The sequence below is a fragment of the Salvelinus alpinus genome, chromosome 14, assembly GCF_045679555.1.
Source record: "Salvelinus alpinus chromosome 14, SLU_Salpinus.1, whole genome shotgun sequence".
NCBI lineage: Eukaryota > Metazoa > Chordata > Actinopteri > Salmoniformes > Salmonidae > Salvelinus > Salvelinus alpinus.
This window is the reverse complement of record NC_092099.1, coordinates 6,907,124-6,929,558: the sequence shown is the minus strand read 5'-3', so window position 1 is coordinate 6,929,558 and position 22,435 is coordinate 6,907,124. Positions and strand designations below refer to the sequence as shown.

Genomic DNA, 22,435 nt, shown 5'->3' with positions numbered 1-22,435 from the left:
CCTGGGAGGTGCAGACAAAGGTTCCGCTTTGGGAAAGTCGTATTCCTGGTCGTAGTGCTGATTGTGCTGGTAAGTTGACGTCTCTCTGATATCCAATAGTTCTTCTCGATTGTATGAAATAACACAAGGTTTTCTGGGCTAACAATGTAAGAAATAATACATAAAAAACAAAATACTGCACAGTTTCCTAAGGACTTGAAGCGAAGCTGCCATCTCTATTGGCGTCATCTTTTCTAGTTTATATTTGACCTTGTTTTGGGTTATTGTCCTGCAGAAAGGTGACTTTGTCTCCCAGTGTCTGTTGGAGAGCTGACTGAACCAGGTTTTTCTTCTCTGCTTTGATCTATTTTGTTTATTTTTATCATAAAAAACTCCCTAGTGCTTGCCAAGGACAAGCATACCCATAACATTATACAGTCACCACCATGCAGTTTTACTTGTGACTTGTTGCAAACAGGATGCTTGTTTTGGAATATTTTTTTGTACAAGCTTCCTTCTCATTCTGTCATTATTATTAGGTTAGTATTGTGGAGTAATTACAATGTTGTTGATCCTTCCTCAGTTTTCTCCTATCACAGCCATTAAACCGTTTTAAAGTCACCATTGGCCTCGTGGTGAAATCCCTGAGTGGTTTTCCTTCTCTTTGGCAACTGAGTTTGAAGGACGCCTGTATCTTTGTAGTGAGTGGGTGTATTGATACACCAACCAAAGTGTAATTAATAACTTCAGTATGCTCAAAGGGATATTCAACGTCTGCTATTATTATTATTATGATTTTTTTTATCTATCTGCCAATAGGTGCCCTTCTTTGCAAGGCACTGGAAAACCACCCTGGTCTTTGTGGTTGAATCTGTGTTTGAAATTCACTGCTCTACTGAGGGACCTTACAGGTGTGGGGTACAGAGATGAGGTAGTCATTCAAACATCATGTTAAACACTAACACTATTATTATTATTATTAACACTATTACACTTATCTAGGCTTGCCATTTACAAATAGGGTTGAATACTTATTGACTTAAGACATTTCAGCTTTTCATTTTTTATTAATTTGTAAAGACATAATTCCACTTTGACATTATGGGGTATTGTGTTTAGGCCAGTGAATAAAAAATGAAAATTTAATCAATTTTAAATTCAGGCTGTCACATTTAAATCCCAATTATTTAGCTCATTCGTATTGCACAATATACATTTTTCATAGTGGACATGCATATTACACCGTACATATTGCCTGAATGTTTTGTCTTTCTACTCAGGAGCACTTCTACTTTCCAAATCTACAGTATAGCCCAGAGGAGCCTCACTGTTCATTTTGCGGCCCTTAAAGAGGGGCCAATCAGCTTAAAACAACAACAAATTATTTTGAACCACAGGAGGTTGGTGGCACCTTAATTGGGGAGGACGGGCTCGTGGGAACGACTCGAGTGGAATAAGTGGAATGGTATTAAATACACCAAACACATGGTTTCCATGTGTTTGATGCCATTCCAGATGTACTGTTCCAGCCATTATTATGAGCCGTCTGCCCCTCAGCAGACTCCACATTTAGGCTTGAAAACATTAACAAAAAAAATCACATATCTCATAGAAATACTTTAAATTATTCTTTGTATTATAACAAGTACACAATATATATTTAATTTTCGCCGTATTTATTAATTTACAAAGTATACATGACGGGAATCTTATTCTGAAGGATTCAAAAAATCCGTGACCCGGAAGTACTTGGTTATTCTTGCCTGCATTACAGCGGTATCTCAAGCTCATGGCACCGAAGAGAACGTTAAATAAACAGCCAAATATAGTTTTTTCCCTGTGATAAATGACACACTTGTCTTTGCAAAGGGGACTATCTGCTCTCGTTGGAACTGCGGTTTTGGAGAATCACCCAGCATTTTAAAAGGTGTTTTCTTCTGGCCTTTCACAGTTTACACACCGTGCTCCAGACGCAACGTTCTAGCACACTTCACAAACTTCAACACCGTTTGGGAACTGCTCCGTCGTCCTCGTACAAATGTGACCTGGCAACACCAGTAAACCACGAACGGAGCTGTCATTTCTAGGTTACGACAGTAACCCCCTTGTGAGGATCTGATCTGGGAAGCGAGTGCTGCAGTTTCGAGCGACACGAGGAACGCGTGCTTATGTTACTTTTTTGCACTAACTTTCTTACCGCTCAACAGGACTTCATCGTGAACGATGGATTATTAACTGTTTACATATATTCAAGCGTGTATCTAGCCAATCAGCTGAATTGGGCACAAAACCAAATTGATCGATTATCGATGTTATTAATCGATTAAGGGCTGCATCAATTGCTAGAATTGTCAGCAATTAGGCGTGTGAATAGTTTATCTCCATTGTTCTATAATTAAACGGAGATGGAGGGTCGGGATGACAAAGGGAATAAAGAGAGTAATCTCTCGAAGCCAGATATTCAAAAGTTTGCTCTCTGGTACATTGGCTGGTCCTCCTTGGACAAGCGTACTACCCTGCCTATGCTGCCGTGGTTGGTGGCGGAGATCCGGAAGAAAAGTGAGAAGAACGAATCGGGACGCGAGACTTGTTCCGTCCAGGCCAGGGAAGTTCAACTGGTGCTCACCCCACCGTTTATTCGATGTGTGCCCGCCAACAATGTCGCCAACTCGTCCGTCTTCATCTTCGAGCATAAAGCGCAGTTCATCTCACGTTTTATCCACAACAGTAATGACCTCACATATTTCGCCTACCTTATCCGGAGTCAGCCCGACAACCCGGAGTCTGAGATGGCATGCCATGTCTTCAGGGCATACGACCCCAACCAGGTAGGCTGTTATACATAGCGGAGGGAAGTAGGGGTGCTGCAGAACCACCTGATAAATCACCCCTAAACGTCTTCCCGGGGCTATGTTCTTATATAATTTAGGCACATATGTCACTGTCAGAACTACAGTACATCCAAACATGTTGCCATCATGCTGTCTTTACAGGTACACTCAAGTTTTGACTAACGCCAATTGTGCCACAATGGCGACCTATTCTTTAATTTGCAAGAATGTGGCGGTATGGTCCCATATTCAGCAACCTTTATAAATGGGTCAAGTACAACTGCCACATTGTTGGACCAGCTACTGGTAAGCTTAAGCTATAAAACAATAGTCAACCTTTGGAGAACTCAGAACTTTACCACAGTGGTCCTCTGTGTAGTAGGCCTAGTGATAAAATGCTGTGCTAAGGTTATCTGGTATTTGGAAAGATTCCTCAAACACACTCTTTAGAATCACCGGATAGCCTAATAAAGACACGCCTATATTGATTGGTAAATAAAAACATGATTTTGCAGCTGGTATTAAGTATTTAGTCCATTGTGGTGTTGGGATAGAATTTGCCCAGTAATGGACTAAAGGAGCCTAACTCCTTATAGTCCAAGGACCTACCATGCTCTGTTTAAAGAAGTGTCTCAAAGCTAAAAGAGCCAAATAATCAATTTAAATGTGAATCGATTCTCAATTCCGATACTTCTAGAAACAACCCCTCTACTCTCATATCATATCAAAATAATTTCACAAATGCAAAATACACATGTATTGTGCATTGTGTTAACGTTTTAACATAGTCGCAGTCTTCCGTTTACACACAGGGTTTCGGAGACACCGATAGCACATGTTGTCCACTCTGTCTTCTTTCTGTTTTCTGTAAACAAGCAGCGTAACATGGAAATATGGGTGTGTGGGAACTGTAGCTGTAAAAGGTGTGCATTAATTTCAACCTTTTTGTTTTTTGAAAATGTATTTCTTGCTGATATGAAAAATAATGTCCGTATGCTTCCAAAACCGTACCGCAAGCAATGAGTGTTAATGTTCAGACCGAGCGTCAGTGTTTTTAACAGCACTCCCCAGTACAGAAGATGCCTTCCTCCAATGACTCTTATGTGTAACGTAATGGAACTGAGAGTCATGATCAAGGGCTAGGATAGAATAGGCAACCTGTATTTAAATATAGGCTAAAATAATCCCGATCAAGGCTGTATCTGTATGATTGAGTGGATCAAACATTTGTCAGACTGTGTTTGACAAGGGATTCATAGGCCCAATATTCTGTATTGACGTGTGCGTGCGTGCCTCTCAGGCTTGTGCTTCATGTTTACACTTGAGTCACGTGGTATGGGGTAGCCGGCCAAGAATTCTGAACTCCAAGATACCCGATGGTGCGAGGCAATGAGTTTTGGCAGAGTGTAGCCTACCTCCGGCTTCATCGAGTCGGTATCAGTCGATACTTGTAAAAATGTAATTTATTTCATGCGTAACTTGTATCAATGTTTGCCCTGTGTAGTTGCATTATTTTCTTTGTGTGCTGCAATATGTTAGCTTGTGGGATCAGGTGGCTTTGCGAGGCTAGCAATCCGTATTTTTTGGTAACTTCATTCTATGTGACCTCTGTCAAATTGTGCATATAATGACGGGGTTGCTGACAACATCTCCCTTGGCGGAGGTCGCGTAAACTGTTATTTTTACGAACTACGGATTGCAGCACCCAAAGAAAACAACTTTCAGCACTAGGCAAGGCAACATGAGCATCATTCCCCAGTTTAGCTTGCTAGTGTTGATGTTATGCAGGTTAAACTGGCTGGGTAGAAACGTGCCAGATGGACCATGAGGAACGCACCTTCCCCCACAACGACGGGGCTGTGTTCCTCTGGCTAGCTACCTCTCTGCACTTATCGGATTGCCATTACCACACGCACACACAACTTTTATTTTCCTTTGTAGGAATGATTGATCACTGTGTGTTTCTGAAGTGCTTTGTTTTGACACGTTGTACTCTACACCTGGAGCAGCTAGGCCTATGCATGGCGTGTTGCTCACTGCATAGGAGTAGACATGCCCAGGCCCTATTTACCTTAGGGGAAAAAGTGGAGTTATTTTAGGACACTGAATTTGAGTGCTCTTTTGCAGGACAAAGAACGATTAGGAGACACACAGAAGCTCCAATAGATATTCCTGAGAATGTGCTTGTTATAGAAATTGCTTGTAGACAGATTTTGTCAAGCTTGAGGACTTGCGTTAACGTTCTTCTGCATCTATCAGACTTAGACAAGCTAAGGGGATGTTCAACTTGTCATGGTACGTTTCAGAAGAAAGAGCTCCCTGACGGAAGGATGATTGATTATGAACAATAGCACAGAGTGAATATGCATAGATGTGGGCAGGCCTATGGTGCATTTTTCTCTTATATGTTGCATCTATTCTCTAATTGTGTAATGTGTTAGCTTGATCACGTTAGATGGCTTTAGAGCAGGTTTGCTTTGGTAGCCTAATTGAATGTTAGCTAGATTAGTGTCTTTTTAGTCTCAACGCTCATTATCTTATCTGACAGCACAGGTTGGATTCAGAGTTGGTGCATATGTGCATTCAGTGTCTTAGATCAGTCAGAAAAAGTTCATGAAATGACAAAGTAATAACTTAGTTACTTATAGACAACACTGTATGCCACAGCATCACAAATAACAATACAATATGCATGGCTTGGAGTTGCTATGACCCTTAACCTGGCTAGGAGTCCAGTCGAGTTCTCGCAGCCGGCAGATTGGCACTGACACACCCCTCTCTCCCTGTGTCTGGGAAATGTTGTATTGGTCACTGGGTGAATAAATAAAGAATGCCTGCATTCAGCACATGGTGGCCCCATGTGCTATAATTAACCTTCTGCATCACCACATATAGGTAAAATGTTGGAACAATGACTATTTCAGCCAAAACAGTGGCCTCATTTGAATATATTTGAAAATGCATCCTTCCGTCGTACTTTGAGGTAGCTTAATCACTGATCAGACATGACATGATTGGTGACAGCAACACAGTGGAAGCCTTTCTCACAACTATCAAATCATGTTGTATCAGGGATTTCTTCAAGGGTGGGAAGAATCAAGGATGCATTTTATACTATTCAAACAGGGTCAAAGTTAGGGTTGGGCAGTATCCAGATTTGCATACCAGTTTTGTTTCATACCAGGGTATACAGTAGTACTGTAAGTGCACACAATGGGCGCGATTTCTTTTTTTTTGTATCCACAAAACTATTTAGGCAACATTAATCTTGATCCATGAGGGACTCGATTGTCTTTGCTGTGACCAATAAGCTTGATCTTGCCACTTAGCTAGCAAGTTAGCAAACCAAATGCATAGCTGTAGCCCTGGGCTGGATATAATTTATTTGGCACATCTTATATAGTTAAAGGGATTCTTTTGGATTTTTTCCAGTCAGATTAACTTGTGGATACCATTTCTATGTGTCTGTACCCAGTATGAAGGAAGTTAGAGGTAGTTTTGTGAGCCAATGCTAACTAGCTACACATAGACCTTTTGTCATTGCGCTAATGCTAGTTAGCAACTTCCTTCAAACTGCACGCAGAGACATAAAAATGGTATTCACAACTTCATCTGACTCTGGATAAGGAGATAATGGACCGCATTGCCAAAATCCCGAAGTATCCCTTATAGTTATAAGCAGTGGCGTAGTATGCAGCCCCCGCAAAGCTGTATTGAAAATCATACCGTTGGTATGACTAAATATCCCGGTATACGGTATATTGATCATTCTACAGAAATGGTGGCTTTCTGACCAGCCAATTTAAAAAAAAAAGTTTAATTCCTTTTTTTGTCAGATTATAGTTAACCCATTAACAATGTAAATTAACATAAATGACAGCTTAATGTATTTAGATATTTTAACTACATTAAATTTAAAAAACTTGTTCCTTTTTTCACTACACTACCGTTCAAAAGTTTGGGGTCACTTAGAAAAGTTATTTTTGTTTCTGAGAGAAAATCAAAAAATTTAAATTTTTTAAAATAACATCATTGATTAGGAATACAATGTAGACATCGTTAATGTTGTAAATTACTATTGTAGCTGGAAACAGCTGATTTATTTGTATTTTTAATGGACTGTCTACAGAGGCCCATTATCAGCAACCATCACTCAATGGCACGTTGTGTTAGCTAATCCAAGTTTATCATTTTAAAAGGCTAATTAATCATTAGAAAACCCTTTTGCAATTGTTAGCACAGCTGAAAACTGTTCTGATTAAAGAAGCAATAAAACTGGCCTTCTTTAGACTAGTTGAGTATCTGGAGCATCAGTATTTGTCGGTTCAATTACAGGCTCAAAATGGTCAGAAACAAAGCACTTCTGAAACTCGTCAGTCTATTCTTGTTCTGAGAAATGAAGGCTATTCCATGCGAGAAACGGAAGATCTCGTACAACGCTGTGTACTACTCACTTCACAGAACAGCACAAACTGGCTCTAACCAGAATAGAAAGAGCAGTGGGAGGCCCCGGTGCACAACTGAGCAAAAGGACAAGTAAATTAGTGTCTAGTTTGAGAAACAGATGCCTCACAAGTCCTCAACTGGCAGCTTCATTAAATAAACTCATCAAAAAAAGAAACATCCCTTTTTCAGGACCCTGTCTTTCAAAGATAATTCGTAAAAATCCAAATAACTTCACAGATTTTCATTGTAAAAGGTTTATACACTGTTTCCAATGCTTGTGATCCATAAACAATTCATGAACATGCACCTGTGGAACGGTCGTTAAGACATGAACAGCTTACAGACGGTAGGCAATAAAGGTGATAGTTATGAAAACTTAGGGCACTAAAGAGGCCTTTCTACTGGCTCTGAAAAAGACCAAAAGAAAGATGCCCAGGGTCTCTGCTCATCTGTGTGAACGTGCTTTAGACATGCTGCAAGGAGGCATGAGCACTGCAGATGTGGCCAGGGCAATAACTTGCAATGTCCGTACTGTGAGACGCTTAAGACAGTGCTACAGGGAGACCGAACGGACAGCTGATCATCCGAACATCACACCTGCGGGACTGGTACAGGATGGTAACAACTGCCCGAGTTACACCAGGAATGCACAATCCCTCCGTCAGTGCTCAGAGTGTATGCAATAGGCTGAGAGAGGCTGGACTGAGGGCTTGTAGGCCTGTTGTAAGGCAGGTCCTCACCAGACATCACCGGCAACAAAGTCGCCTATGGGCACAAACCCACCGTCGCTGGACCAGACAGGACTGTCAAAAGTTTGAAGGACACAATTATTTCATTTGAAAATAATGATGTATTACCTTGTCAACGTCTTGACTATTTCCTATTAATTTTGTAACTCATTTCATGTATATTTTCATGGAAAACAAGGACATTTCTAAGTGACCCCAAACTTTTGAACGGTGGTGTATGTTAATGACAATTCAGGCTTTCCACAATGTAATTTGACTTTTAATTTGCATATATAATCAGTCAAAAGGTTGACAATAATATTAATGTTTTTGGATTAGTCATTATTTGCTTGAATATTTTTTTTAAACATTTCTATAATTACACCAGTGACCAGTAACACAAATGACAAATCTTCAGACCTATTCTATTAAAACTACAAGGAACATTAACACCGGTGACATCTGCAGAAATATAGAATATCTAAGATGGCGGCCACAGTAGCTCAAACCACACTTCTTAAATTGTAAATAAATCACTTAATCATTTGATTTGATCAGTTATTTTAGTCAAATTTCCTTTCCCCTACTACAAACTGTGTAACACCGGTGATGCATCTTAAGGCTTCGCATGAAATTACCAAATTAATAATTAAGTTGCTAACATATGTCAAAAGACCGTAAAGACAATCATACTACCAATTATCACCCTTTGGCACTAAAATAGATTACAAGTATTATGGACACGTTGGAAGTGGTCGATAAATTGAGGCTTAAAAACACGGACCTTTATAAAATTTATATTTGAAAGAGGCTAAATCAAGCAAGTCGGATTGATTACTTTCTGCTATCCTTTTTCTACGGTGCCAAAAGTGGAAAAAAGTACGTATTGAATGCGATCAGACCATCAGCTTATAGCCCTCCATGTAACTACGACAGACTTTCCACAAGGGCTGGGATATTGGAAATGTGATCAGTTTAACGGACAGTAAATTAATGAAAGCTAAGGAGTAAATAAAAAATAATTGTGTAATACAGGTTCAGTGTATCCACTTAAAGTATAGGAGGCCTTTTTAAGTGTGTTTTTACAGGCCATTCAATTAAATCTTCATCCCAAAAAACGATTTGGTCAAGCGAGAAATTAAGTTTTAATGTCACATGCACAAGTACAGTGAGATGCCTTTTCTTGCAAATTCAAAACCCAACAATGCAATAATAACAATGTATTGCTACAAAACAATACAAGAGAAATATGAAATACACAATTAAGTAAGCATACATATATACAGGAAATATTTAAGTCAGTTCCAGTACCTTATTTACAGTGCATTTGGAAAATATTCCACATTTTGTTACGTTACAGCCTTATTCTAAAATGAAGGAAAATGTACAATTTAATTCATTACGCTACACACTACCCAATAATGACAGAGTGAAACGGGTTTTTAGAAACTTTTGCAAATTTATTAAAAATAAAACGGATACCTTAAGTATTCAGGTCCTTTGCTATGACACTCGAAATTGAGCTCAGGTGCATCCTGTTTCCATTGCTCATCCTTGATGTTTCTAACTTGACTGGAGTGCACCTGTGGTAAATTCCATTGATTGAACATGATTTGAAAAGGCACACACCTGTCTATATAAGGTCCCACAGTTGACAGTGCATGTCAGAACAAAAACCAAGCCATGATGTCGAAGGAATTGTTCGTAGAGCTCCGAGACAGGATTGTGTCGAGGCACAGATCTAGGGAAGGGTACCAACATATTTTTGCAGCATTGAAGGTCCCCAAGAACACAGTGGAAGAATGGAAGAAGTTTCCCGGACAAAACTGAGCAATCATGGGAGAAGGCCCTTTGGTCAGGGAGGTGACCAAGAACCCGTTGGTCACTCTGACAGAGCTCCAGAGTTCCTCTGTGGAGATGGGAGAACCTTCCAGAAGGACAACCATCTCTGCAGCACTCCACCAATCAGGCCTTTATGGTAGAGTGGCCAGATGGAAGCCACTCCTCAGTAAAAGGCACATGACAGCCAGCTTGGAGTTTGCCAAAAGGCACCTAAATACTCTCAAACCATGAGAAACAAGATTGATAAAATGAAGATTGAGCTCTTTGGCCTGAATGCCAAGCGCCACATCTGGAAGAAACCTGACACCATCTCTACGGTAGCATCATGCTGTAGGGATGTTTTTCAGGGACTGGGATTGAGGGAAAGATGAACGGAGCAAATAACATCTCTGGAGAGACCTGGAAATAGCTGTGCTGCGATGCTCCCCATCCAACCTGACAGGGCTTGAGAGGATCTGCAGAGAAGGATGGGAGAAACTCCCCAAATACAGGTGTGCCAAGCATGTAGCGTCATACCCAAGAAGACTCGGCTGTAATCACTGCCAAAAGTGCTTCGACAAAGTACTGAGTGAAGGGTCTGAATTCTTATGTAAATGTTATCTTTTTTTAATAATTCTATCTTTTTTTAAATTAAAAAAATTGTTGCTTTGTCATGGGGTATTATGTAGATTGATTAGAAGAAAAAAATATTTATTCAATTTTAGAAAAAGGCTGTAACAAAATATGGAAAAACTCAAGTGGTCTGAATACTTTCCGAATGCACTGTATATGTGCAGGGATACTGGAGTGATAGAGGTAGATATGTATCGGGTTAAAGGGACTAGGCAACGGGGTATAAAATAAACAGAGTAGCAGCAGCTTGCATGTCAGTGCTGTGTTAGAGTCAGTATAAATGTATGTACATATGTGTGGGTGTTGGAGAGACACTATGTGTGAGTGTTTGGGGCCCTGTCAGTGTGCATAGAGACAGTGCAAATATTGACATACAAGGTAAACTCGGTCCATGTAGCTATTTTGTTAGTTATTTAACAGTTTTTTTGCTTTGGGATATAATTTTGGTGTCAGACTTGATGCACCGGTACCTCTTGCAGCAGAGAAAATAGTATATGGCTTGGGTGGTTGGGGTCTTTGATTTTCCAGGCCTTATTTTCTCACCACCTGATAGAGGTTCTGGATGGCAGGGAGCTCGGCCCCAGTGATGTACTGGGCTGTCTGCACAACCCTCTGTAGTGCAATTAGTTTGAGGCTGGTGCTATTGCAATACCAAGCAGTGATGCAGCCAGTCAATATGCTCGAAATGGTACAGCTTAAGCTGTAGAACCTTCTCAAACTTTTTCAACCTCCTGAGTGGGAAGAGGCACTGTCGCGCTTTCTTCACGACTGTGCGTGTGTTTGGACCATTTTAAGTCTAGTGATTTGGACACCAAGGAACTTGAAGCTGTCTACCTGCTCTACTGTCACCCCTTTGATGTGGATGGGTGTGGGCTCGCCACCCTGTTTCCTATAGTTCACGATCAGCTCCTTGGTCTTGCTGACGTTGAGGGAGAGGTTGTTGCTCCGCCACCACTGCCAGGTTACCGACCTCCTCCCTGTAGGCTGACTCCTCGTTGCCGGTGATCATGCCTACCCCCATTGTGTCGTCAGCAAACTTGATAATGGTGTTGGAGTTGTGCGTGGCCCTGTAAACCGGGAGTACAGCAGGGGACAATTTTATAATACATTTTAAAAATCCTTTGAAGTTCCTCCAACTTCACTTGAATGGTGCTGTGATATCATTTTCCTTAAACGTCGGGTTAAACTAGCTGCAACACAAACTTACAATTACAAAGGACACACTACAGTGGGCAATGTACTCCTTTTTGACTGGGAAAACCCCTGGCCTTGATGGCATTGCAATAGAAATATATCAAACATTTGATAAATTATTGAAAGATCCACGCATGTTTTAATTATTCACATATAAATTGTAAACTGTCTGACACACAAAAATAAGGGTTGATTACTCTTCTACTGAAGCAGGAGCCAGGGGGACAGTATAACGACACAGTCTCTCTAAAAGATTGGAGGCCTCTCACCTTTGAAATGCAAAAATATTGTTAAAATGTATTGCTCAGAATTGAATATTTAAGGGATTAGAAATGAATGGATTAGAAACAAAGGTATCAACCGATTTATTCAAGTTCTCTCTTACAATGTTCAACTCTGAACGGTCTTATTTAGGACCTGGATCATTTCTCCAGTTTATCATTTCTCCAGTTTATCTTGATTTAAAACCCAAATACAAAAGTTGCAGCAAATAATTACAGTAAGTAAGATCAAACAAAAAACCTACTTTAACACTTGCATTCGTAAGGATTCGATATCTAAAAGACACACTTTAAATTGCTATATGGTCTCCCAATTGAAATGGTCAGATGGTGCAGTGATGTGCTTGATGTACACATTCCTGAAAGTTGAATGATCTTGCAACTATCCATTTTGATAGAAAACTTTGTCAAATAGATAGGATGTCCATCTATGGGGGAATTGCACTGATTTAATTCTCTAGTGATACCACAGTTTACATATCTATTCGTGGCTCTACCGACTCCAGGATAATGATTTTTTTTCAAGTTACAGGAACAAAAAATATTACATTTTATTTGGAATGGAAAACCTGATTTTTAAACGTTAACCGGGTATATTTAGAAATGGCACAGAAATGGCAATTAGGAATTCATTTGTTTGTCTGCTACCAATTAAAAATCATAAATGGCTTAAAATTACTAATCCATTTTATGATTTATATCTGTTTCACTTACGGTCAAGAGGGTTTGCAACTATGCCACATAAAATTCAAGATAGTTGGGTACAGATTTCCGATGTCCCAATACCATGGTTTATGAACTGATATGCAAAACAACAATTGATGCATCAGTTTAAGCTGTTATATAAAAATCTCGCTACAAAAAGAATGCTCAGTGTATAGGTTATTCAAGTCAGACCGGTGCAGACTCTGTCATGTGGAACCAGAATCAATAGAACATCTCTTTTGGTACTGTCCATTGGTTGCTTGTTTTTGGAGTCTGGTCCAGGAATGGTTGTTATGCCATAATATCAGGTTGCAGTTGGACCTGCAAACTGTATTACAGGGGGATGTGAAGGACCACAGTCAGCCAATAAGAAATATCATTGTGCTCTTGGGAAAAATTGACATTTTTGGGGGGCAATTTCAGAAGGAATTGTTGCAGATGGGGAGGTTCAAGTCCCCAGTGAGACACCATGGGAGAATGGAGGGATGTTTTACTAGATGAAATGTCAGAATTATATTTTATTGGGAAAGATGGGTGGCTGTCTGAAGGGTGGAATTGATGAGTGGTGGACTTGATGAGTGTTGGAATAGTTATATACACAAATGTACAGTATAAATGTTTGAGGTCCTCCAATCAGGAGTGGGAATGTTATATATATTTTGCATTTCTCTTTTTAATGTCTTGTGGTTTGGTTTTATGCTTGTGAGTGTGCTGGTCCTGGTAGTTATGGGTGCCTTGCCGGCGTCTCAGGGCGGGTAGCGGTGGGAGCAGCCATTTATATTGTCTGTATTGTTATTTTACTTAGTAAAAAAGAAGAATAGAAACATAGGAAGAAAGAGTGCAGACTCACTATGTGCTTTTCAAAACAGCCCCGCCTCCATGAACCTTTGACACAGTAAGAAGTTGGCAAGGATGTTGCAGTTGTTTTTTTTTTATGGTGGTTTTTACAATAGTGACTTGAAATTGAGGGACAGCTATTCCCTGTAAATGATTTATAATATTTAGTTGATGTTTAAGTAATCCACTAAATAACTTTCCTTTGTATTCTGACATTTTAAAGTGGGAGAATTATTATAATTTTTTACTCAAAATGTCACTAAGCCACTAGTCATTTTTTGCAATATAACTGTCCTACATATGTTTTATTAACAATAAAACACGTAAATTAAAACAAACATATTTTTTTGTGTCATTATCTGACTTTTTAAATTATTGTCTTGGTGTTTAAGTAGGGGGACAGGAAAGTAGAATGACCCCTATACAGTATATTCCCCCCAAGCGTAGTCAAAGTATGTGTAGGCTCATTAAAGGAATACTCCAGTATTTTGGCAGAGTCAGATGAACTCGTGGATACAGTTTTTTAAATTTTTATATCACTGCATGCAGTTTGAAGGAAGTTAACTAGTGTTAGCTCAATTGCTAACTAGCGTTAGGGCAATGATCGGAAGGCTATGGTAACTGCTAGTAGATTCCATATACTTACAGGCATTGCGCTGATGCTAGTTAGCATTGGCTCGCAAAACTACTTAATACTGGATGCAGAAGCGACCTAAAAATGGTATCAACGAGTTAATCTGACTCTGGGGAAGTAGATAAAAGGCTTCATTGCCAACATCCCGAAGTATCCCTTTAAAGCTAATTAAAGCATGCTGGAGCGGCATGTACTAAATAACAGGCTCTCTGTTTCTTTACTCAACATAGATCTATTATTGGCCCGGCAGCAACAGTGTGTTAATCAGGGATGTGCACACATCTCTTGTTCATTCTTGGACCACTGGGTGACCCTTAGCATGGAATCCACCTTCTGCTGTGTCCCTGGGTCTGTCCTGTCCTATTCTTTTTCTGAGCCAGTCAACTCAAGGTCCCGGTGACACCTGGGCTGCCTAGTTTAGTCCCCCCAAGCCAAGTCAAATGTGAGGAGCGTGACCAGGTTGGTGCTAAAACCACTGACCCAGAATGGCTGAGGTCATCATAATGTGACTAAATGGATCTACACACAATGTAGGGTATTGTGTGTGGATTGCTAGTCAAGTAAGACACATCTCTTTGCTAGTCAAAGTAGATTGCTGAGGATTTTTATTTAATCCATTTTATAAGGCTGTAATGTAACAAAGTGGAAAAAGTCCATGGGTCTGAATACCTTCTGAAGACACTATGTATGTATGCATACTAGAGGTCGACCGATTATGATTTTTCAACGCCGATAGCGATTATTGGAGGACCAAAAAAGCCGATACCGATTAATCGGCCGATTTAATTTTTTAAATTTATTTTTAACATGTATTTATTTATATATATTTTTGTAATAATGACAATTACAACAATACTGAATGAACACTTATTTTAACTTAATATAATACATCAATAAAATCAATTTAGCCTCAAATAAATAATGAAACATGTTCAATTTGGTTTAAATAATGAAAAAACAAAGTGTTGGAGAAGAAAGTAAAAGTGCAATATGTGCCATGTAAGAAAGCTAACATTTAAGTTCCTTGCTCAGAACATGAGAACATATGAAAGCTGGTGGTTCCTTTTAATATTGAAGACAACAGTCTTCAATATTCCCAGGTAAGAAGTTTTAGGTTGTAGTTATTATAGGATTATTTCTCTCTCTACAATTTGTATTTCATATACCTTTGACTATTGGATGTTCTTATAGGCACTTTAGTATTGCCAGTGTAACAGTATAGCTTCCATCCCTCTCCTCGCCCCTACCTGGGCTCGAACCAGGAACACATCGACAACAGCCACCCTCGAAGCAGCGTTACCCATGCAGAGCAAGGGGAACAACTACTCCAAGTCTCAGAGCAGGTGACGTTTCAAATGCTATTAGCGCGCACCCCGCTAACTAACTAGCTAGCCATTTCACATCAGTTACACCAGCCTAATCTCGGGAGTTGATAGGCTTGAAGTCATAAACAGCTCAATGCTTGAAGCATTGCAAAGAGCTGCTGGCAAAACGCACGAAAGTGCTGTTTGAATGAATGCTTACGAGCTTGCTGGTGCATACCATCGCTCAGTCAGACTGCTCTATCAAATCATAGACTTAATTATTACATAATAACACACAGAAATACGAGCCTTAGGTCATTAATATGGTCGAATCCGGAAACTATCATCTCAAAAACAAAATGTTTATTCTTTCAGTGAAATACGGAACCGTTCCATATTTTATCTAACGGGTGGCATCCATAAGTCTAAATATTCCTGTTACATTGCACAACCTTCAATGTTATGTCGTCATTACGTAACATTCTGGCAAATTAGTTCGTAATGAGCCAGGCGGCCCAAACTGTTGCATATATCCTGACTCTGCGTGCAATGAACGCAAGAGAAGTGACACAATTTCACCTGGTTAATATTGCATGCTAACCTGGATTTCTTTTAGCTAAATATGCAGGTTTAAAAATATATACTTGTGTATTGATTTTAAGAAAGGCATTGATGTTTATGTTAGGTACACGTTGGAGCAACGACAGTCCTTTTTCGCGAATGCGCACTGCATCGATTATATGCAACGCAGGACACGCTAGATAAACTAGTAATATCATCAACCATGTGTAGTTCTAACTTGTGATTATGATTGATTGTTTTTTATAAGTTTAATGCTAGCTAGCAACTTACCTTGGCTTCTTACTGCATTCGCGTAGCACGCGGGCTCCTCTTGAGGCAGGTGGTTAGAGAGTTGGACTAGTTAACCGTACGGTTGTAAGATTGAATCCCTGAGCTGACTAGGTAAAAATCTGTCATTCTGCCCCTGAACAAGGCAGTTAACACACCGTTCCTAGGCCGTCATTGAAAATAAGAATGTGTTCTTAACTGACTTGCCTAGTAAAAAAAAAAAAAAAACTGCATCCAAAATTATTTCCAATTGTTATGAAAACTTGAAATCGGCCCTAATTATTCGGACATTACGATTAATCGGTCGACCTCCAGTCTCAACGTTAACAGTGAAGAGGCGACTCCGCAATGCTGTTCCTCTGTCCAGTGTCTGTTCCCCCCCCCCCCCATCTTAATCTTTTATTTTTATTGGCCAGTCTGAGATATGGCTTTTTCTTTGCAACTCTGCCTAGAAGGCCAGCATCCCGGAGTCGCCTCTTCACTGTTGACATTAAGATCCTCCACATAATTTCACAGTGGGTGCGGGACCTGGAGAGGCCTACAAGCCACAGTATCTCGCACCCACTGACATTTGGTGGAGGATCGGTGATGATCTGGGGGTGCTTCAGCAAGGCTGGAATGGGGCAGATTTGTCTTTGAATCGCATGAATCGAGCCACGTACGAGGTTGTCCTGGAAGAACTTGCTTCCTTCTGCTCTGACAATGTTCCCCAACTCTGAGGATTGGTTTTTCCAGCAGGTCAATCAAGGAGGACCACCAGATCAAGACCCTGTCATGGCCAGCCCAATCTCCAGACCTGAACCCCATTGAAAACCTCTGGAATGTGATCAAGAGGAAGCTGGATGGTCACAAGCCATCAATCAAAGCCGAGAATTTTTGCTTGAATTTTTGCACCAGGAGTGGCATAAAGTCACCCAACATCAATGTGAAAGACTGGTGGAGAGCATGCCAAGACGCATGAAAGCTGTGATTTGAAAATCAGGTTTATTCCACCAAATATTGATTTCTGTACTCTTCCTAAGTTAAAACATTTAGTATTGTGCTTTTTAAAAATGAAAATTAACTTAATTTCTTTGCATTATTTGAGGTCTGACAACACTGCATATTTTTTGTTATTTTGACCAGTTGTAATTTTCTGCAAATAAAAGCTCTAAATTAGTGGTTCTCAATCCTGGTCCCGGGGACCCAAAGGGGTGCACGTTTCTGTTTTTGCCCTAGTCATCAACGCCTTTTGATGAGTCGATGATTTGCCCTAGCTGTGTAGTGCTAGGGCAAAAACAAAAATGTGCACCCCTTTGGTTCCCCGGGACCAGGATTGAGAACCAGTGCTCTAAAATCCAACATTTTCATTTGGGAGAAATGTTGTCAGTAGTTTATAGAATAAAACTAAAATGTAAATTTTACCCAAATTTATACCTATACATACTAAAACCAGAGAAACTGATAATGTTGCATTGGTCTCTTAATTTTTTTCCAAAGGATGTATATAATGCCTTCGGAAAGTAATTATTTTTGGGTCACTGGCCTTAATGTAATACCCCATAATGTCAAAGAGGAATTATGATATTAGAAATGTTTACAAACTAATAAAAAATGGAATGCTGAAATGTCTTGAGTCAATAAGTATTCAACACCTTTGTTATGGCAAGCTTAAATAAGTTCGGGAGTTGCTTTAACAAGTCACAATAAATTGCATGGACTCATTATGTGTGCAATAAGAGTGTTTAACATGATTTTGAATGACTGCCTCATCTCTGTACCCCACAAAAAAACTTATCTGTAAGGTCCCTCAGTTGAGCAGTGAATTTCAAACACAGATTCAACCACAAAGACCAGGAAGTTTTTCCAATGCCTCGTAAAGAAAAAAGCAGACATTGAATATCCGTTGGTGGAGGTATGAATTATACTTTGGATGGTGCATCAATACACCAGTCACTACAAAGATCCATGCGTCCTTCCTAACTCAGTTGCCAAAGAGAAGGAAAACCACTGAAGGATTTCATCATGAGGCCAATCGTGACTTTAAAACAGAGTTTAATGGTTGTGAGGGTAGAACATTGAGGATGGATCACAACATTGTAGCTACTCCACAATACTAACCAAAGTGAAAAGGAAGCCTGTACAGTATATAAATATTTAAAAAAAATCCATCCTGTTTGCAGCAAGGCACTAAAGTAATGCTGCAAGAACAATTGGCAAAGCAATTTATTTATTGTCCTGAATACAAAGTGATATGTTTGGGGCAAATCCAAAACAACGTATTACTGCCTACAATTCTCCATATTTTCAAGTATAGTGGTGGCTGCATCATGTTATGGGTATGCTTGTAATCGTTATGGACTGGGAAGTTTTCCAGGAGAAAGAACCATTCATTCTCGCTGTCAATAATTCTACTGTTGTAACTAGGGTTGGGCAATATCTAGATATTCATATCGTCCTATCGTCCTTCTCTCACACTGGGTTTTACGTTATTACCGGCTTAGTACACAAGGGTTCGCCCCCAAAAAACTCAAAGCCCATTGGGCATCTATTACCAGAATGCTACTAAAATTAGCGCAAGTAATACTGAATTTCAAATGGAGGCTGCTTGCTGAATATGTTAACGAACGCAATTTGAAAAAAAACAAATTGCAAAGACAGGCAGCCCCGCTCCTAAAGTAATACATATATACAGTTGAAGTCAGAATTTTATTTACACTTAGGTTGGAGTAATTAAAACGCGTTTTTCAACCACTCCACAAATTTCTTGTTAACAAACTATAGTTTTGGCAAGTCGTTTAGGACATCTACTTTGTGCATAACACAAGTAATTTTTCCAACAATTGTTTGCAGACATTATGTCACTTATAATTCACTATCACAATTCCAGTGGGTCAGAAGTTTACATACACTAAGTTGACTGTGCCTTTAAACAGCTTAGAACATTTCAGAAAATTATGTCATGACTTTAGAAGCTTTTGAACGGCTAATTGACATCATTTGAGTCAATTGGAGGTGTACCTGTGGATGTATTTCAAGGCCTACCTTCAAACTCAGTGCCTATTTGCTTGACATCATGGGGAAATCAGCCAAGACCTCAGAAAATAAATTGTAGACCTCCGGAAGTCTGGTTCATCCTTGGGAGCAATTTCCAAATGCCTGAAGGTACCACGTTCATCTGTGCAAACAATTGTACGCAAGTATAAACACCATGGGACCACGCAGCCGGCATACCGCTCAGGAAGGAGACGTGTTCTGTCTCCTAGAGATGAACGTGCTTTGGTGCGAAAAGTGCAAATCAATCCCAGAATAACAGCAAAGGACCCTGTGAAGATGCTGGAAGAAACAAGTACAAAATTATCTATATCCACAGTAAAAAGAGTCCTATATCGACAACCTGAAAGGCCGCTCAGCAATGGGGGAGGCTTGCAAGCCGAAGAACACCATCCCAACCGTGAAGCACGGGGGTGGCAGTATCACGTTGTGGGGGTGCTTTTCTGCAGGAGGGACTGGTGCACTTCACAAAATAGATGACATCATGAAGATGGAAAATTATGTGGATATATTGAAGCAAAATCTCAAGACATCAGTCAGAAAGTTAAAGCTTGGTCACAAATGGGTCTTCCAAATGGACAATGACCCCAAGCATACTTCCAAAGTTGTGGCAAAATGGCTTAAGGACAACAAAGTCAAGGTATTGGAGTGGCCATCACAAAGGCCTGACCTCAATCCTATAGAAAATTTGTGGGCAGAACTGTAAAAGCGTGTGCGAGCAAGGAGGCCTACAAACCTGACTCGGTTGCACTAGCTCTGTCAGGAGGAATGGGCCAAAATTCACCCAACTTATTGAAGGCTACCTGAAACATTTGACCAAAGTTAAACAATTTAAAGGCAATTCTACCAAATACAAATTGAGTGTATGTAAACTTCTGACCCATTGGGAATGTGATATAAGAAATAAAAGCTGAAATAAATCATTCTCTACTTTTATTCTGGTATTTCACATTCTTAAAATAAAGTGGTGATCCTATCTGACCTAAAACAGGGATTTTTTACTAGGATTAAATGTCAGGAATTGTGAAACTGAGTTTAAATGTATTTGGCTAAGGTGTATGTGATCTTCCGACTTCAACTGTATGTAGTAGAAAGCGATGGGTTAGAAGAAGTCTACATAACCAACCCATAAAGTAAAATTTAACATCCATATATATGGCCAGCTATGTAAACTTTAACATTGATTTATCCTGCAATAGATGTCATTCAATTGGTAACATACATTTTTGTCATCTTCTAATGCCTCTTAAGGGGAAAGTAATCTAAAAATAATGTATTGTAATCAGAATATGTTACTGAGTTTGGGTAATCCAAAAGTTACGTTACAGATTACAATTTTGGACAGGTAACAGATTACATTAAGGAAGTAACCTACCCAACCCTTGTACATTCCACGAAAGTAGGATAATGTCGCCACACTGTGGCAAAGTGGTCGAGTTACCAGAAGCCTTATGAAATTATTATTTGGTCCTCAAATACATTACATTTGTAGCAGTAGGGCTGGCGCAACACGTAAAGAGAAAAGGACAAATGAAAAACACACAAACGTTCAATCCCTAACAGTTTTGGTGTGAGTTCCGCCACAAACTGTGTTGGTCTGCCCTTCTCAATTGTTTTTTATTCCAAGCCTGCGATTTTGATATTCGAACGCCTGGAACGTCCCTAGGTTAATTACCTTGTTTAATAGCTTTGTTTGCTGTTAGTAGCTCTTCATACTGACCCTCGAGGGTGGTGATGCGTGTCTTGTGGTAACCTGCCTTTCCTTCCAGATCAATAATGCGAGTTGTATGGTCAGCCAGGGAGGTTTGCACTGATTGTAAGGATAAGTCCAGATGATTTAAATCGAGCGTTCATGTCCTCTACCATTTTCTTGATAGCTGCTAATTTGATAGTTTTTGAAGGCTCCAGGGGTTCAGGCACTTTGGGACTTTGCCGTCTTTCTTACCTGGTTGTTTTTGGATTAATTAGTCTCCCCTTTGCCGCGTTTCTCGTAGTTGGAGAAGCGTCTACTCCATGTGGTGCTCACTAGCGCCCCCCGTTTTGGACACATATGTAACCCCTTATTTTTGTTTCCACAAAACTACCTCCGTACTTCCATTCATTTGTATGGGTTACCGTCAGACGAGTCCAGTGAGTCTCATCTTTCCGACGAGTGTAGGCCAAACCGTTCGGACGCAGCAGACGTTTTCGTTAGAAAGATTTTTTGTAATGTCTCATGGTCTGACAAACACCACCGTAGCTCGGCCGCCTTCCGCCGCAGATGCGGGAGGCCGATATAGGCAGATGTGGTGGATTGACACGCAGCCTTGGTAAAAAAAAAACATACCTCAAACTTTAACTGATGGATTTTGATAGGGATTTTTAAAATTATGTTACTTAGATTTACGCACTGGTGAATCAATAGACTTAAGGATTAAAGGTTGTTTCCAATCCCTTCTCTCTTCCCTTGGCGCTACAGCCTACTGCTGCAGACTAGACTAAACCTAGGGAACAAGTGCCTCCACTTCACTGTCTGGGGTTTGGGTTCACTGCAAATAATTTATTAAATTAAATGGTGGCACAGGGTTACTTTACCTATGAATGAATAACAAATGGACTGTTAAATTGTTAAACAGACATCCTGTATCATGTTTTCTATTATTGGCCTAGAGGTGCTAGACAAATCATGGCTTACCAAGGCCGTATAGGCTAGCAGTGATTCCACCCCCCTCCCTCAGAGCTATTTTGGGCTCAGAATTGCCTTGGCTTTTCAGCAAGACAAGGCTGTCAGCTAAGTTCGTGTCACAAAAGCAATCTCTGCATCTTTTTGACTGGCTGATTTTGAAGCTCTTTGGTGTGAAGGTCTTTGAACATGTTTAATAGAGGAAGGGTTGTGAAACTAGACACCAGACAACATAGAGGATATTCCGTAGTCTCTCTAGACAGACGGGTTTGCCTCCCACATTGTACCAATGTTCCAGCGTACATGTCTGTACTTAGACCAACGTTATTTTGGCAGAGAGCAAAGGGCAGAGCTAGGACGTGTGCCGGAAATCCGTCCAGAGCCCATCTGTTCATGTTATTTGTAAATGTTCCTGGTAGCTAGCTAAATGGAACTCGTGGAGGATATTTTCAGTGAGTGTGTTTTGCAAGTGAGTAGTTTGCATGCGCCATTACATTA

The 22,435-nt window shown here is 40.0% G+C and overlaps 1 protein-coding gene across 2 annotated transcripts in view; it reads left to right on the top strand.

Annotated features, from left to right (window-relative positions):
- Positions 1-1,731: 1,731 nt before the first annotated feature.
- tbc1d4 (TBC1 domain family, member 4) overlaps positions 1,732-22,435 on the top strand; it is a 248,987-nt gene continuing 228,283 nt past the window's right edge. For both annotated transcript variants that reach the window (XM_071341978.1, XM_071341976.1), the window contains exon 1: positions 1,732-2,807. In XM_071341978.1, coding sequence (XP_071198079.1) covers positions 2,385-2,807 — 423 coding nt within the window. In that variant the 5' untranslated portion in view covers positions 1,732-2,384. The remainder of the gene's footprint in view (positions 2,808-22,435) is intronic.